Source organism: Megachile rotundata, chromosome 14, assembly GCF_050947335.1.
Source record: "Megachile rotundata isolate GNS110a chromosome 14, iyMegRotu1, whole genome shotgun sequence".
NCBI lineage: Eukaryota > Metazoa > Arthropoda > Insecta > Hymenoptera > Megachilidae > Megachile > Megachile rotundata.
Window position 1 is genome coordinate 9,610,582 of NC_134996.1, and position 18,635 is coordinate 9,629,216.

The following is an 18,635-nucleotide window of genomic DNA, read 5'->3' on the forward strand; positions in this document are numbered from 1 at the left end:
AGCGCCACTCGGAAATGACCGTAATGGCAGTGCGTTCAAAATACAACAAACATGCATAGGACGTCGAGAAACTACGAGACGGTGTGGATCGAGTGACAGTGTGATACTCGCAGTATGTAATTGTCATAAAATGAAACGGTATGTTTCATCTGATGCAATTCCTTAGCGGACTTTTATTGCTTGTCGTTTCAATACCGCTGAGCAATGGCGTGGATAACCCGCAAGAAATTGACTGCAGTAACCTACGAATGGGACAATACATCTGCCCTCATCCCGATTATGATTTCATAGATCTGAAAACGCAGCAACCTAAAGGTTGTACTAAAGAAAATAAAGCCAAAGGTAAACGACATTCCCCTTCATTTTCATCAGTATAATAAAAACGAGGAAACAGTTCAACATAACCTATATGCAGTAAATATTTCCTTTAATACTTTGTCATACAGTGATTGATTGTTGCAATCTTCATTTGTCTGTTATTTATTCATTGTTTGTTAATTTATGTATACAAAATTTTAAATTATATATTCATTATCTTGACAGTGTTATGTCTGGCTGCGGATGGCCTCATTTGTACAGAAACAAAAAATAATACATTCAAGAAGGATATTCCTTGTAAATGGACGTAAGTACAGGTCACATGAAGAATCCACTGAGTTGTACAAAAATCTTTCATATACCAACTAGAATAATAAGTAAATGCAGTTTTTGTATTACTTACAGAAATGGATATTCCTTTGAAACATCATTGTTACTCTCGATATTTCTTGGCATGTTTGGAGCAGATAGGTTTTACCTAGGGTACCCAGCATTGGGTTTCCTCAAGCTGAGTACTCTAGGATTTCTTTTCCTTGGCCAATTTGCTGATGTAATACTTATAGCGACGCAGATCGTAGGACCTGCAGATGGTTCGCATTATGTAATGCCATATTACGGTGCAGGGATTCATATCGTAACCAGTAATAATTTCACGTACCGAGTGCCACAATACGATTGCTGAAGAATTGTCAGGGTGACAGTGATCGTCCTAAAAATTGTACAGCCACTGTTTTTGATTACGAGCAACGATATGCAATCCTAGAATCGAGTCCTATTTCAGCATCTGGAAGACACGGATTACTGGTTTTTTAATAAAACAAAGATCATCTTGTAGATATGTACTTCAACGAAACACTGTATATAAAGATTTGTTACTGACTTATTATCTATTGCCAGTATAGTCATGTAATAAATATTTGTTTTTATTTCTAAATATTTATTTTTCTCCTTCCCAATAAATCACATATTAATCTCTCTTTAACACTAACATAAATAATTTCGGACTTGTATTTCTGTTTACTGGATTATAAAACGTGCTCAGTGATGTGTTTTACCACCTTTAATTGTCCAAAATTCTTAAATAAATGATCAATATTTAAATTTCATTCAAACGACCAGCGATAACCGCTTTTGTGAGAAAGAAGTTATTGAATTTGCACGCAATCGTGCACCGCCGAAAGTGACGTTATTTGTATCTTTGTAATTATCACGCATAATTATCGAGCACGTTTTTGATATAAAAGTGCCGGTACGAGCTGCTGTGAGGGTCATACTACTTTTAAAGACGAATTAACTTAATGTACACCTCAGTCTGTAGAGTGCAAGGAGCAGTTATTAATTCATGTAAAGATTGAACATGAAGAGTTTCTTTCTACTTCTACTGTGCCAGTTAATTTTATTTGCTGCTGGCCAACCATTGAAATCACCAACTGTAAGTTTTTATTCTCCTCACTATTTTATATATTTCATAATTTTATTACAGGAATTCATTTTATAACAAATCTGCATGTGTTTTCTTATAAATGATGCTAGTGAAGAAATAAAAAGTAAGTTTGTGGAGGTATTCTTATTCAGCTTAAAATAACTGAGCAGATCACTCATACAAATCAGATAATCAATATTGAAAAAACTACTAATATCTCATACAGTAAATAGACCATAATATTTCTAAAGATACATCTTCATAAATGAACACTTTACAGGATATCGACGCCACAAGCAGAAATACCGCACAGAAAAGAGTACATAGAGCCTTGAAGCCTGACCCTCCAATCTGCAGTTTCAACCAATACTTTGACAAAGAGGAGGGACGTTGTTTAGGCGTAACAGGTGGTGGCAGAGTGCTCTACATAAATAGTACAAACACGTGTAGCGTCAAAGCGTTGCAGCCTCACTGTACTAACCCTAGATATTACTACATTTGCAAAAATGACAAAACTATTTTGGCCGAGTGCATCCAAGGACAGCATTTTGATAGTCGTCTACAAAAATGTGTCGACGTGAATCCTGAAGACTTAGTCTCCTCTACTGCTCAACCGAATCTGGATACATTTGAATCTATTCAACTTCCTGAATGCAAGGAACCTGGGCCTTTTCCGGTACCTGATGACTGCACCTTGTTCTATACTTGTGAAACAAATGGTCACAGGATGTTCCAAAGTATCTTCAGATGTCCTAAGGACATGGCGTATGAGACAGAAACGAAAATGTGTGATTTTTCATCCAGCTGTAATGGCACAAACTTGAACATACCATTCTGTGCTTCTGTAATTAACAGAGAGCACCGACATGTAAAAAAACCTACAAAAGTGACTCATACTACTGATACAGCAACTATTTTTGATACGATAAGCACTGAGGATAGCATGGAAGATGTTACGTTAGCGAATACCGTTTCTGTGACGCCATATGATAATCCTACATCCACTTTTCCTTATAATGATTTGTCGTCGACTGAATTCAATGCGTTTGTTGACGAGACCAGTTCGACGGAATCAAATCACTTGCATTCTTTAGATACTACAACATTTTCGTATTCATCAACAAGCGGAGAATTCTTGCCTACAGATCAGTTTACAGAAACTTCCACGTTTGTAGGTAGCACACTTGAAACAGATTTACTTAGTGAAGGATTGAGCACTGAAAATGCAGTTACTGAAGTTGTTACATCTTCAACGTCTAGTAGTGAAGAAATTTCGACCACTGAAAATAGCATGGTTGCAGAAAAAATTGTGCAGTCAACTACTGAATTTGTAACAACTTCAACAACTGATTTATTAACACCTGATAATGCAAATTTTGAAGTGCAAACAACTGTAAGCACAGAGACAAGCACTTTGGGATTAGAGAGTTCAACTTCAATGAATTCTGAATTAAATGAACAATCTGATTTGTCTACAACTGAGAAAGAAACAGATGCAACTGAACAAGTAACAGAACCTAGTGAAATGGAACAAGATTTTCCAGATGTTTTTTTGGCTATGAATGAACCAAATGATACAAATTCCGAATCTGTTACTTCTACTTCTACTGAAGTTGGTTCTACTTCAAGTGAAGTAGATGTTACAACTCAGTCTGTCAGTGAAGAAACAAGTCCTGAGCATACTACTGTTTCAGCTGACTATAGTCCAGAGACTACAGTAACTGATAAACAAGACTTCAATGAGAGCACAACTGAAGAAATTACAGAAGACCCCATGCTTCTATTAAATAATGAATTGTCAAGGTTAACCACTGCAAACTCGAATGAAAATGAAAACAGTACTATATTATCCACAACAAGTTCTTATGATGCAAATACAGAATATTTAAAAAATGACATGAATAATCAAAGTGCTGTAACTAAAGCACCTGATAATGCGAACATAAATGCAGACGATAAATCATTTGAACAAGACAAACTATCAACCACAACGCCATCGGCTAATAATATTCAGAACTCAGAAAATGTATCGAATGCACCTACGTTGCGGACGGTATCAGATTCTAAAAGACCTGAAATCAATTCCGACTCGCTTAATAAGCAATTGCATTCTTTAGTGCCAGATAAACAAAACGCAGCGTCGAAGGAAAATGATATACCAAAATATGAATCTGCAATTATGCCAAACATGATGCCTTCTACAGGGAGAGTATCAACAGACGTTATATTACCAATTATGTCAGCAGTATTTCGTATCATTGATATGATTGAACGGTGTTTGTTGCAAGTATTAGGCACAGTTCAACATTGAAAACTGTTTATAAAATATAAGTTCATTTTATTATCTTTATAGTAACTTATTAAGAATTACAAGTATTGTAGTTATGAGGGCAAATAAAAATAAATTATGAACGCTGAAGAATAGAAAGATACGCGTATATTTATAGATGTGTATATATTACAACCTAGTCCACCAAACATTCCCTACATAAATAAATAATCACTCTAGTAATTGTATTAAAGTCTAGACATTCACTAACATCATTTGTTCTCTCGCTCTTGTTCGTTTACTAAAGTATAATATAGACCCTTCTTTTTTATTAGATCTGCATGAGTGCCCATCTAAAAACAAATCATGATAGTTATTATTTAATTATAAATTGAAGAATATTGTAATACGTACTTCTGCGATCGCTCCACGTTGTAAAACTACGATCATGTCAGCATTTTTAATTGTACTTAACCTATGAGCAATTACTAAAACTGTTCTGCCGTGTACAACATTCTCTAATGCTTTCTGAACGATTCTTTCACTCTCATAGTCTAACGCACTAGAATGAATAATCAACATGAAATTAATTTCTGCTGGGTCAAAGTGATACAATCCTAGGTCAGTTGTGATACAATTTTTACCTTGTAGCTTCGTCCAAAATTAAAATAGATGGTCTTTTGAGCAACGCCCTTGCAATAGCAATGCGCTGCTTTTGTCCGCCAGATAATTGTGTTCCTCTTTCACCAACCTGTGTTTCATACTTATTTGGGAACTTCATGATAAATTCATGAGCGTTCGCTTCTTTCGCAGCTTGAACGATCTACAGATATTAATAATAAGTATCGTAAAAATTATACCAGAAAATAATAATACTTACATCATCGTTTGTAGCATCAGGATTTCCATATCGTATATTTTCCATAATACTAGTAGCAAATAAAATAGGTTCTTGGTCAATATATCCTAAAACGTTACCTCGGAGGTAACCGGCATTGAGCGATCTCAAGTCTTTACCGTCAATCGTAATTGAGCCATCGTTAACGTCGTAAAACCTAAAATATTTTATGAGTGTTAACAAGGTATAATTCTTTTAAATGGAGAAGAATTTCGACAATTACCTTTCTAATAATGCTGCTATCGTCGATTTACCGTTACCGCTGGAGCCGACAATAGCTACTGTTTTTCCGGCAGGAATGTTTAAGTTAAAGTCACTTAAGATAATGTGATCCGGTCTAGTAGGATAACTAAACTTCACGTTTTTAAAAGTTATATTTCCGGCAAGTGATCGATCGGTGATTACTTCGCCGTTAACCATCATCGGTGATGGCGGCATATCCAGGTACTATAGCAACAAATTAAAAACTGTAAAAAGTACTTTCAATTGTATTATGATAAAATAATAAAATGTACCTCAAAAACTCTAGCGCCAGCGCTAATACCTCTAACGTACGTTCCAAATAATTGAGATAATTGTGCCAGAGATCTTTGTATTGTTTGTGTAGCCATTAAAAACGCCATTAAATCTCCTGCTGACAATTGATTAGTAGACAGTAAATGTCCACCAAAATATAACGTACAGAGCAAAATACCATTGAGAAACAAATTTGTTCCTCCTTGGAACAAACCTATTCCAAAACCTAATTTTTCATACAATTGAGAACTTAACTTAACTTCTTCTGAAAACATTTCTATTTCTTTTTCCTCTGCTGAGAATGCTTTTACCTGTGAAGAAAATGAATAGTGCAGCAATGAAGATTGAAAAATTTTATTTTTTATATATTTATTAGTATTAGCAATTAGTGTACCGTTCTAATATTTTGTATAGCTTCCTCACAAACAGCTGTGGACTTAGCCACTTGATTCTGTGCCTCTGCAGACAGTTTTCTTAAACTTCTTCCAATTACTGTACCAACAAGAACTATGGAGGACATAGACAACACCATAGCACAGGTAAGTTGTGGTGAAATAACTATTACAGACACTACGCATCCAATAATTTGGGTGAAGCTTCTTAAACCTTGCGATATACAAATTTTAAAAGTACTTTTAAAGTCTTGAATATCAGTGGTTAGTCGACTTACTATTTCACCACTACGATTTCTATCAAAGAATGTGATGTCTTGCATTATAATTGATTTAAACAAATCTTGTCGTAAGTTCATTGCTATTCTTTCACCCACGTGAGAAAGTGTGTAGATATACACAAATGTAAAAAATGCCTAAGAACAAAGTTTGCTGAAATTCTTTAAAATAGACAACATTTTCATTTAAATTTTTTATAAATAAAATTCGAGATTTTCACAGTTTGTAAAACCATCGATTACATACTTGCGCAAGATATAAACGAGCCATTGCAAATGCAGGCTCTGTAAGTTGTGTAAGTATACTTTGAACGGTACCATCTTCTTTTGATTGATAAAGTTGTGTTAACACATTTATAATGTTTCCAATACCTTGTGGGATCCAAATGTTTAAAAGAGCAACAACCAATGCACTCTAACATTATAAATACATTTATGTAGATACAATACTTTTATATGAATATTGTTCCCAAAGATACTTACTGATAATGCTACTAATAATTGCCAAAAATATGGATATAAATATCCCAAAAACTTTTTCCATTTAAAGCTCAATTCTTCATTGTCATGGTCAACCTCTCTTGGAAGTTTAAGTGTTTTACCTTCTACGATAGAGTTATGGCTCTTTAACAAACATACTGTCGCTATACCACCTAAACTACTAAAACCAAATTTTAAAATAGACGGTAAAATCTTTGAGGTAGAATTAGTTGTGGTGGGTTCTTTGGTACTGTTATTGAATTTTCTTTTTGTTATGTTGAATGGTTTACCTCTATGCCTTGATATAAGCGCTAAAACGGAGTCCCTACAATAAAAATTGCATTATTTATTTAATATTTTATCCATCATTTATAAATGAATGTACCTTGAACTCCTCGAATAATTAACATGGGGTTTAAATAACGCTGTTCGTAATATAATAGACATTTTTGTTGTAATTCACTTTTATAAAATTATGTTATTGTTTAAATGATATTCAAAAATAAATTATATACAATGTATTATATATATTCAAATCATTTTTAATCTGTTATTCATTAGAAACATTTTCACCGTCTATTATAATTATGACCTAAAAAATGACATTGAAAAACATAGGTTAACTCATATTTTTGTCGCAGGGGTAGCGCCATATGTAAATGCTTTGTAGCGACAGCGACACACACGCCCTCTGGAATAGTTCCTTTACTAGCTACTTTTTATTTTATTAAAAATAAGAATGACGCTCCTCCACTTGGCGTAAGAAAGCTGACGAAGCAACACGTGTCGCGAATTAATAAAAAGTGCAATACTTGCAACGAAAATCATTGTGCGTTATTTACCAGACCAGACTTTCCTTCACGAACCTCAGTCTCCACGGCTTTTCAAAAAAATGGAACAAGTGGCGCCATTTCTCTGGCGAACAGGTGAAACCTATTTCAATAAATATTGTTTTTTTTTTTCGGCTTAATCGGTAATGGTAGGCATTAAGAGTTAATAAAAACTTGTTTTAGAATGCCTTAGGAAGCATGATATATCGATAAAGTTACGAAATATGAGTTTTTATTTTTTTCCAATATGCGTGATCGGACATACATTTTTTTCGATTAGTTCAGCTGTTTCGCCGCTAGATGGCGCCACAAATTTTGTCCATAAAATGACCCTTTTTCTAATTTCTTTCCTAATGGTTCTAGAGGGTTATAATTATATTCGTTCGATTCCTTAGGCGACCAGGAACAATTTGTATATCTCAGAATTTCCGAAAAGTCGCTAGTTTTCGAGAAAATCGCAATTTTCTATTTTGTTAGTTCCAACTTTCACCGCTAGATGGACGGCAATTTTTTGGTCCATAAAATGACCTTTTTGGAAATGGGCTATTTGGGGAATTGAATTGGGACGTGCTATTGAACACTTCGTGAGGAAAATTTTTGAGTCTTTAGTTTCTTTAAGTATTATTTGGTGTCGTTTATTTTGAGAGGTCTTGCTTTTTTTACAAAATCTTAAACATTTAATTTCGTTATTAAGAAGAGTTTCAAAGGTGAGCGAGGGACTTTCCTCCGCTATACCTTGGGTCCCGAGGGCCCAAGGTGTTGAGGACGCCGTCATGGCGTCCCCAAGCGACGCCACTAAAGTAAAGGGCAGGGGTGGTAGTGCTGCTCAAAAAAGGAAAACTGCAATGGATGTGGAATCTACGCCGAAAAGGAAAGACGATAGGCAGATGGATAATGGCTCTGCTGTTGCTGATTTGAATATTACGCTATACCCGTCTGGACATAAGGGACCTGCTTATGTCTCTTTAAATCTCAAAAAGCAAGAAAAGAAGGTCAGGAATTCTCAACATTTACTCAATGTTGCAAGAATTGTCAGTGCAGCTGGTGTAGGTGCTGAGGAAATTAAGCCTCAGGGTTACGGAAGGTTCGAGGTGAAATTTAAGACTGCTGAACTTGCCAACAATTTTACTTCCAGTAGGCTTCCTGAGATCAAGAAGCTCAACCCAATGATCCCAAGATTCAGGGTTCAAAGGAGGGGTCTTATCAGACAGATTAGTGTAGATCATGACTTACAGGATCTAATAGCTAAGTCTGATTCTCCCTGTAAAATTATAAATGCTAGAAGGTTGAATAGAAGGCAACTTAATTGTGAATCTAAACAAGTGGAGTGGGTCCCTTCAGAAACTGTCTTACTTACATTTGAGGGAACGGTGCTTCCGGATTCTATCAAAGTCTACAATCTGGTGGTTGTGCCAGTTGAAGTTTACGTGGAGCCACCGAGAACGTGTTTTAACTGTTTCCGGTATGGTCACTCCAGCAAACATTGCAGGAGTGCTCAAGTCTGCAGGTTTTGCGGTTCTGCTGATCACTGTAAGGAAGAATGCCCCGACAAGGATGAAGTTAAGTGTCTTCACTGCAAGGGGGATCACAAAACCTTTGATCAATCTTGTAAAGAGTTCCAAATTCAACAACTTATCTCCAAGCAAATGGCTTTTTCAAATGTGAATTTCTGGGAGGCTCGGGACTTTGTCTCCAGAGGTTTTCAATCCTCAAGTCAAGTTTCCAAGGCCCCCCCTCTAACAATAGAACACTTTCCACCTCTTCAAGCTGCCTCTCAGAGCAGCGTTATGTCTCTAAAGTCCTTTGGAGGTCAGCAAAGGCCTGCTCCTCTTTCAGCTTGGAGTAATTCTAACTCTTCTAGTGGTAGTACTACTTCTTCTGAAGGAAGTGTGCCATTGAATACTTCTGTAACGCATAAGACTACTACATCAATTAACAATGATTGTATAAGTGATTGTATATCTACATTATCACCGGTTAAAAGAAACATTAAGGTTTCGAGTCTGAACAACGCTTGCTTCAAAAGTGAAGTCTCTCCTGCTCCATCCACCTCTTCTCCAATTGTTTCCAATTCTAAAACTGATCTCACCACTTCTCCTCGTTCATCCTTTGGCAAAGCACTCTCTTGCAGTCCCCTAAACGTTTCCTTATCTCAACAGATTTCTACTCAAATGAGAACTTCCTCTATGACTTCTCTTTCACCTTCCTCCTCTGTTAAAAGTGTTAATTCTCTTAAACAATATAAAGCCAATCCTAAAAAGAAGTAGTGATGGCTCATCCCGTTAATTTACTTGTTTGGAATTGTAGAGGAATTATCCCTAAATATTCTGAGCTTCCTATTCTTTCAGTTCAAAAGGATATTATTCTTCTCACTGAAACATGGCTTCAACCTGACAAGCATATTCATTTAAATGGCTTCACCATCCTTAGGGCTGACAGGTTGGGCTTCAGGGGTGGAGGCATTGCTTGTTTCATTAAAAGTTCATTAAGATTTCAAACCATTTCCTTTAAGAATTCCATTGATGATCATACAGAAATTTTAGGTTTTCAACTCCTCACTTCCGCTGAACCTCTGAACGTAATAGTAATTTATAGACCTCCTGGTTTTCCTTTAAAGTATCATTTATGGAAGTCTTTTCTTGAGAATCTCTGCCTTCCAGGTTCCACCATAATTGCTGGGGATTTTAATGCCAATCACCCAGCATGGAACTCAGAGGTAGAGGATGTGGCTGGCATTTCTCTTTTAAGAATCATCAATGAGTGCAATATTTTTATTCATAATTCTCATACTAGTTCTCATCTTGGTTCTTCGGGTCAACACAGCAATAATTTAGATCTTATTTTATCCACTATGGACATCGCTCATTTTATAACGTCTAGTCAGCTCGATGATACTCATGGTTCTGATCATTTTCCAATAGTTGCACAAATATCTCATTGTGCTCCTTTGCTCAAAAGTTCTTTCAAACTCTCCTCTAAGAGAACTGATTGGTCTGAGTATCAGGATATCATGGAGAATAACTGGTCTTTTTTCCTCTCACTGGAATTCACTCAACTCCCAGTACTCTCGCAATATTCAATTTTTACAACTAAAATGAGAGAAGCTGTACAGGCTTGCTCTCCGTCACGGTCCCTTGGTCCTCGGAAAAGGCACGTTGTTCCTGCTCCTTGGTGGGATAAGGAGTGTGATAAGATGTTGAGGTTGCGAAAAGCTTCACTTAAGAAGTGGAAACATACTCTCAGATTGGAGGATTGGGTTGCTTATAAGAAGCAGGCTGCATGTACTAAAAGAACTCTCAAGGTTCGGAAGCGACTGTCTTTTCGTCGCTTTGCTAGTGAGCTAAACAGTCGTACCAACGTTTCACAGTTGTGGAAGACTGTTAGAACGTTTAAATCCAGATATTGTCAAAACACTGTAAGTGATGGTCGATCTTTTGATCCTAAAGAAATTGATATTGCTGTTTCCAAAATTGCTCCTCCTTGGGCTCCAGAGCTCCCTATGAAAATTCCTCCTGATAATTCTGGGACTTTCTTAAATGCTCCCTTCACCCTGTTGGAGCTTAACTATTCTATCGACTGCCTACGAGAGGGGTCTTCTCCTGGGCCCGATTGCATAGACAACATCATGATTCGTAAGCTTCCTGTCAAGATCAGGCTCATTCTTTTGGACATTCTGAATGATCTTTACTCAAACAATCTTATTCCGGCAGAATGGTTATCCTCTCACGTTCATTTTATTCCTAAGCAAGGGAGTAAAGGGTTACGTCCAATTAGCTTGACCTCTTGCATCTGCAAGCTTTTTGAGAGGATGGTTAAGCTTCGTCTACAGTGGTGGTGTGAGACTAGTAACATTCTGCCTGACTCTCAAGCAGGCTTTCGTAAGGCTAGATCTTGTCAGGATAATATTGGAAGTATTATTTTGGAAGCTAATAAAAGTTTTATGCTTGACGAGTGCACAGTTGTTGCCTTTCTGGACATATCTGCTGCCTTTGATAGTGTTCATATTAATACCCTCATTGGAAAATTGGCGGATCTAGGGCTTGCAGGCAATATTCTGCATTTTATTTCCAATCTTACTTACTTTAGAAGAGTTTCAATTCTTTCTAACTCCTCTTCTCCTACTCTTCGTCTGTTGCATAAGGGTGTCCCTCAGGGCGGCGTCCTCAGTCCTCTCCTTTTCAATCTCTATGTTAATAGTGTTTTGATGCATCTTCCGCGTTATGCAAAATTCCTACAGTTTGCTGATGATTTTGCCGTTATTGTTACTCACAAAAATAGGGCCACTGCCATTGGTATCTTAGAAAACTGCATCGAAACTATCAGGCAAAATCTCTCTGCTTTGAATCTGGATCTGTCCCCTCTCAAGACACAGTTTCTTTCTTTTAATTCAGGCAATTCCTCTCCTGGCTCTTTACATCTTTCCATAAATGGGCACATTATTCCCAATGCACAAAGTGCCAAATTCCTAGGCATCCACATTGATCAGCATCTGCGGTTTGACACTCATATACATAATCTTGTCAAGCACTGTCAGCGAACTTTAAATGTCATCAGATTTCTAAGAGGAACTTGGTGGGGTTGTGACCCTCAAACCTTGCTCATTATTTACAAATCCGTTATTCGCTCTAAGATAGAGTATGGCTTATGGTGGCTCTTTCCTTCCCAGAAGGGTTTGGCAGCCAAATTGGAAAGGTTACAGATTCATGCTGCTAAGTTGGCCTTAGGATTGAGATTTTCTTGTCCGAACAACGTTGCGCTTGCTGAGGCCAGACTTCCTCCACTAAGAGCCAGGGCAGAGTTTTTAGGTTCTAAATACTTTCTCAAAGTTTTCTCCTTTAGTAATAATCCTATTTGTTCTTACCTCGAAAAGTTTATTGAGCTGTGGAATGTATCCTATGGGGGTTCCTCTGATAGGAGGAAACGGGGAGAAGTGATTCACTCTTGCTTGGCCTACTCTCTTCCTCTCAAGGATCAATTGTATACTCTTCATCGAGCTCCTTGTCATTTGTCAGATCTAGATACTCAGTTTTCTGAGATCAATGTCAATACCTCCTTTGGTCTTCATCTTCAATCCTCCCCCTCTGCAAACCTGGAATTTGCATCTTTTATCTCTGAAAATTTTCCTAATCACATTCTCATTTTCACAGATGGGTCTAAATCTGATGATTCCCCATCTACAGGTGTTGCCTTTGTTTGTTCTCAACTTAATAAGAAATTTACCTTAAGCCTTAACCCTCATGCTTCCATTTATACTGCTGAGTGTGCAGCCATATCCTTTGCAATTGATATGGCAAAGGAGAACAAGGATTTATCCTATCTTATCTGTTCTGATTCGCTTAGTGCCCTTCAATCCCTTCTTGCTAAACCTTATACCGCAAGCACAAATCCTTTTATTGTTCGGATTAAGGAGAGTTTAAAAACATTTAACTGTGACTCTAATTCAGATAGTAGTATTTCCTTTCTTTGGATTCCTTCGCATCAAAATATTGAAGGAAATGAGCTTGCAGATAAGGCAGCCAAGGAAGCTGCTCAGAATCCTCCCTCATCCCATATTTCTATTCCTTACACTGACTTCAATTCTGTTCTAAGAAGAAGATTATGGGAGCAAGCATCAGAAGCCTGGCTTAAAGACTCTAATCGCAAAGGATCTCATTATTTCAACACTTACTTCGATACTTCTAAACACCCATGGTTTCATAATCTCTGCATTCCTAGATTTGTATCTTCCTGGGTCTCCAGATACAGATCTAATCACTACAATTTTGGTGTTTCACTGAAGAAAATAGGTGTCGACAGTTCGTCGAATTGTCCTTGTGGTTTTGTTGATCGTGATTTAAATCATGTTATCTGGGATTGCTCTCTTCCTGTCTTTCAGCAACATAGGAGGGTTATGTTGCGTAAGCTTCAGTTACATGGTTGGAAGCCCCCTCTTACAATTGAGCCCTTTCTTCAGGGAGTTAACTTGCAAGCCATTGCGATATTTACGGAATTTTTGAAGTCCTGTGGACTTCAAATCTAGGCACGGCTGTTTTAATCTAATTATGTACTTTCGGAAACTCTCGCGACTCTGCGTTTGTCAGGGACTTGAAGTTATCTGCGTTATATGTACCAACATTTAGGAGATTTCTTAGTTATTTATAAAGTAGTATTTAGTTATGTATAAGTTTTATTGTCATCGCGCATTATATCACTGTATTTCTCTTTTTTGTACGATCCTATGTATAGGTATTAAGTAGTTTATAAGTTTCTTGTGTATTGTTTTTTATTGTTGTTCTTTTTGTTTTTATTCATGTTGTTTACTTTTATCTTCTTCATATGTATTGTACACTGTTGTATATTGTATTTCGCTTATGGGCTACTTCTGCTCAAAGTGTTTAAATAAACGAAACGAAACGAAAATGACCTTTTTTCTAATTACTGTCCTAATGGTCCTAGAACGTTATAATTATATTCGTTCGATTCCTTAGGCGACCAGGAACAATTTGTATATCTCAGAATTTCCGAAAAGTCGCTAGTTTTCGAGAAAATCGCAATTTTCTATTTTGTTAGTTCCAACTTTCACCGCTAGATGGACGGCAATTTTTTGGTCCATAAAATGACCTTTTTTCTAATTTCTTTCCTAATGGTCCTAGAGGGTTATAATTATATTCGTTCGATTCCTTAGGCGACCAGGAACAATTTGTATATCTCAGAATTTTGGAAAAGTCGCTGGTTTTCGAGAAAATCGCAATTTTCTATTTTGTTAGTTCCAACTTTCACCGCTAGATGGACGGCAATTTTTTGGTCCATAAAATGACCTTTTTTCTAATTTCTTTCCTAATGGTCCTAGAGGGTTATACTTATATTCGTTCGATTCCTTAGGCGACCAGGAACAATTTGTATATCTCAGAATTTCGGAAAAGTTGCTGGTCTTCGAGAAAATCGCAATTTTCTATTTTGTTAGTTCCAACTTTCACCGCTAGATGGACGGCAATTTTTTGGTCCATAAACTGCACTATTTTTTTATTTTCGTTTTCAACGCCTCTAACGAATTATAGTGAGTTTATTTGAAGTATTTTGAAATTATAGAACATATTATTCATCGCAGAGTATCGAAAAAATCGCTAATTGTACCGTTTTCCGGTAGATAGCACTAGCAGTACCTTTTCTCATACAAAGCGCGCGAAAATTCAAATTTCAAAAACCTTGTTTCAGTGAATGCTTCAAATAAATTCAACTTTTTCAATTAATTACTTCATGATAAGTTAATAAGTGTTTATACGAATGATATCTTGACAAAATCATGAATATTATTGCTATAATATTTAGTTAACTTATAAAACTAATCATAAATAAATAATGACTTACAGGAATTTAATTAACAGGTAAGAGAATTAAATATTCATTTTCCTGGACCTAAGAAAATATTTCTAGACATCTTTGAACCACAAATATCACAAGATTTCAATGCATATATATTATTAAATGCTTGGATACCTCTTTCAAAATTTTTTTAAATTACAAACGATTTTACTTAGAGCTAAATTCTGAAAAAAAATTTACAGAACGTAAAGATAATTTTTGATCACAGTAAAACGTCGGAACATCGAGATTTTGCAAATAGAAGTGGTCGTACGATAACTATAGACCAAGGTCTCGTGTCATTGCCAGACTCGCGGAGCATTCGAGCAAGCACTTAATACTACCCTCCCTCGTGTATTCAAGGCGGGAGCAAGCATTTCAGAGCGAATGTAATAGCCGCACAGGCAATTAAACGTGGCAAATACATAAATACACGTTATTAACTTTGCGTACAAAGAGGCTGCCGGGACGATTAGGCCTTTCAACGCTCAACTGTTCACCCTAAATCTCCTCTGGTCTGAGCGGTCTCAAACCAGTTGCAATTTCAGTGCTTTTTTCATACGGCCCGATGCATTACCATGCTGATCAAAGCTGGCTGCCACTGCTGACTGCTCTCGAGCACGGGAACAACAGCCCCCGTTGTTATCCGCAAGAAAAATCGTGTGTTTTAGCGAGATAAGTCGCAGAGTGGCTGCTCGTTATGCTCGTCCGCGGCTAACATCTGAGTAGGCTTTTGATTTTGTACGCGTGTCGTCCTACGAGTCGTTTTGTGGTAATCTTGGTAGACGATTCTTAACCTTTGGTGGGTTACTTAGTTAACTGGTTCATGTTAATATGTTAATTATTACAGTTTATTCTAATTATTACAAGGTTGAGGTTATATTCCAGTCATGCTTTTGGTAATTTATGGTTTACTCTATAATTTTCTTTGTATTATTTTAGATTTTATTTTGGGTTACTCTAGAGGTTTTTAGAACTCCTTAATTTCATTCTAGGTTTTGTAGATTTTTTCTAGGTTCGTTTTAGGGTTTTCAGATTTTTACTAGATTCATCCTAGGTGTTTTTAAATTCTTCTCAATTTCACCTTAGGGTTTTTAGATTTTCCCTAGGTTCACTCTAGGTTTCTTAGATTCTCCCTAGTTTCCCCTTTGGTTCTTTAGGTTTCCCCTAGGTTCATTTTAGGGTTTTCAGATTTTTACTAGATTCATCCTAGGTGTTTTTAAATTTTCCCTAATTTCACCTTAGGTTTTTTAGATTTTCCCTAGGTTCATCTTAGGGTTTTTACATTCTCCCTAGTTTCCCCTTAGGTTCTTTAGGTTTCCCCTAGGTTCATCTTAGGATTTTTAGATTTTTCCTAAGTTCACCCTAGGTTTTTTTAGACTCTCCCTAATTTCACCTTAGGGTCTTCAGATTTTCCCTAGGTTCACTCTAGATTTCTTAGATTCTCCCTAGTTTCCCCTTAGGTTCTTTAGATTTTCCCTAGGTTCATTTTAAGATTTTCAGATTTTTACTAGATCCACCCTAGGTGTTTTTAAATTCTCCTCAATTTCACCTTAGGGTTTTTAGATTTTCCCTACGTTCACTTTAGGTTTCTTAGATTCTCTCTAGTTTCACCTTAAGCTCTTTAGTTTTTCCCTAGGTTTACCTTAGGGTTTTTAAATTTTCTCTAAGTTCACCCTAGATGTTTTTAGACTCTCTCCAATTTCATCTTAGCTTTTTCCAGATTTTCCCTAGGTTTACTCTAAGTTTCTTAAATCCTCCCTAGCATTACCTTAGGTTCTCTAAATTTTCTCTAACTTAACCCTAGGTTTTCAAGATTCTTTCTAGTTTCACCCTTTTTTTGATTTTCTGTAGTGTCAGCTTAAGCATTTCATATTCTTTCTAGGTTCATTTCAAAACTTTCAATTACTCCCATATTTATCTCAGGTATTTTTTAAATTATCCCCAGATTCACCCTAAATACTAGAATATGAAATTCTAACCCATAACTTATAATTTATATAACTTATATTTTCCTTCATCTTACATTTCACTTTAAACTCACATTAAAAAATACAGATTTGACTCAACCATCCTCCATCTTTAATTTACTCTAAAACTCATATTTTTTGGAGGACAAAGATGCTTCAAAATAATTTATCACATCAATGTTATAAAATTTCACAAAAACGACCATCAACAGTTTATAAATCAAAAACTGTAATGAACACTTTTAGCACCCACTTTCAACCCTCTGTTACTTCAAAAATTTATCCTGAGGGATCCTCTAAATCAGACCAAGAAATAATTCAACTTTTCTCATTCCTATAACAGTTCATTAGATAAATGTTTATTATACATATAAACTATATTACATAAACTTGTTTATTATTTAACTAAATCTGTCTATTACATAAACTTTGTTTATTACATAAGTAAACCTTAAAAGAACCTATAAGACCCAAAGAAGAAAATATATGTGACCTCCAGTAGAATTTAAAGACTAAACATCCCTCTATACGTAAATATCCATGAAGAGGTTGAAACAGTTTCTTCGACAAAAAGCGTCGGCTCGAGGTCAGCCTCTTAACCCAGATCCGTCGAAGGTGAGAAGATATCCGTGCATGCGACATATCTCGCGAAAGAAAGCCCTTTGAAAATAGAATAACAGAAAGAAATTCCAGTATAAGCGTAATAACTGCGCCGTTAAAAGAATGGTCCAAATGAAGCCTCCTAAATTTCAACACCCTCTTCGCCGGCAAACGTTCCCGCTCCTCCTTCGATATCGCCGTTCGTCTCCGTTCATCCGTTCGTTTTCTCTGTCCAACGTATCCAGGCCTGTTTCCCTCGATCGTTCCGGCGTTCTTTCGTCTCTGTCGGTGAGCCGATGCCCTCGCAATCAGCCGACAGAGGAGTCGAGTCGGCCACGTACCCTCATCCGTGAAACACGCGGTGCAAGTGCCATGCCGGGGTGGCTATGACGCAAAGTCAGCCAGAGCCAATGGACTGGCTGCTGCACAGGAGGTGTTCGGCGAGCTGCGATTGGGCGTGGCCCCAGCCAGGGGTGCCCACCACCACTGCAACCCCGACGAACGACAGTGGGGGAATGCCGAAGTGTGCCCCGGGGTGTAATATCATACCGCTAGGTGGATAAATAGACGCACGAAACTACACTCCCCGACAAAATCGCGATCAGACGCGATTAACGAATGTCCGATGATTTTTTAGAATGGATTTGGTCGGCCGTGCGATAAGCGAGTTAAGGGTGCGTTTTTTGTCCACCTTGTTTTGTTATTGATTTCAAATGAATCCATCAGGGCTTTCGATTCGTATTGCTGAGATTTTGGTGATTTTCAGTTTTTTGGGGATTTTGGGTATTTGGGAGTTTGAGAAGGGGAGGGGAATTTGGGGAGTTTGGAAGTTTGGGATTTTGGGAATTTGGGAGGTTTTTTGGGATTTCTAAGTTTGGGACTTTAGGGGTTTAGGAACTCTCAAATTTGGGACTTTAAAGCTCTTAAGTTTGGGACTTTAGAGCTCTTAAGTTTGGGACTTTAGAGTTCTCAAATTTGGGATTTTAGAGCTCTCAAATTTGGGACTTTAGAACTCTCAAATTTGGGACTTCAGAGCTCTCAAATTTGGGACGTAAGAACTTTCAAATTTGGGACTTCAGAGCTCTCAAATTGGGGACTTTAGAACTCTCAAATTTGGGATTTTAGAGCTCTCAAATTTGGGACTTTAGAACTCTCAAATTTGGGACCTCAGAGCTCTCAAATTTGGGACTTTAGAACTCTCAAATTTGGGACTTCAGAGCTCTTAAATTTGGGACGTAAGAACTTTCAAATTTGGGACTTTAGAGCTCTCAAATTTGGGACTTTAGAACTCTCAAATTTGGGACTTCAAAGCTCTCAAAT

At 36.9% G+C, this 18,635-nt stretch overlaps 3 protein-coding genes across 4 annotated transcripts; 2 read left to right on the plus strand and 1 right to left on the minus strand.

The window, feature by feature from the left end:
* The first annotated feature begins 5 nt into the window (after nt 1-5).
* On the plus strand, nt 6-1,252 carry bisc (TM2 domain-containing protein 1 biscotti). Of its 2 annotated transcripts, none has more exons than XM_012288824.2 (3): nt 6-342; nt 544-625; nt 706-1,252. In XM_012288824.2, exons 1-3 carry the CDS (start codon nt 141-143, stop codon nt 998-1,000), a joined length of 579 nt encoding a protein of 192 aa, XP_012144214.1. In that variant the 5' UTR covers nt 6-140; the 3' UTR covers nt 1,001-1,252. The 2 variants fall into 2 exon arrangements, with proteins under 2 accessions (XP_012144214.1, XP_012144215.1); XM_012288825.2 differs by having other exon boundaries at nt 724-1,252.
* Nucleotides 1,253-1,534: 282 nt separating this feature from the next.
* On the plus strand, nt 1,535-4,169 carry LOC105662924 (uncharacterized). Its single transcript, XM_012288826.2, has 2 exons — nt 1,535-1,750; nt 2,022-4,169. The coding sequence occupies exons 1-2, from the start codon at nt 1,676-1,678 to the stop codon at nt 4,050-4,052; spliced, it is 2,106 nt and encodes a 701-aa protein (XP_012144216.2). The 5' UTR covers nt 1,535-1,675; the 3' UTR covers nt 4,053-4,169.
* On the minus strand, nt 4,161-7,388 carry LOC100881609 (mitochondrial potassium channel ATP-binding subunit). The gene is made up of 10 exons (XM_003704813.3): nt 6,960-7,388; nt 6,578-6,899; nt 6,342-6,509; nt 5,819-6,232; nt 5,424-5,735; nt 5,132-5,355; nt 4,891-5,065; nt 4,655-4,833; nt 4,425-4,572; nt 4,161-4,363 (listed from the first exon to the last, which is right to left on the minus strand). Exons 1-10 carry the CDS (start codon nt 7,019-7,021, stop codon nt 4,283-4,285), a joined length of 2,085 nt encoding a protein of 694 aa, XP_003704861.2. The 5' UTR covers nt 7,022-7,388; the 3' UTR covers nt 4,161-4,282.
* Nucleotides 7,389-18,635: the final 11,247 nt, after the last annotated feature.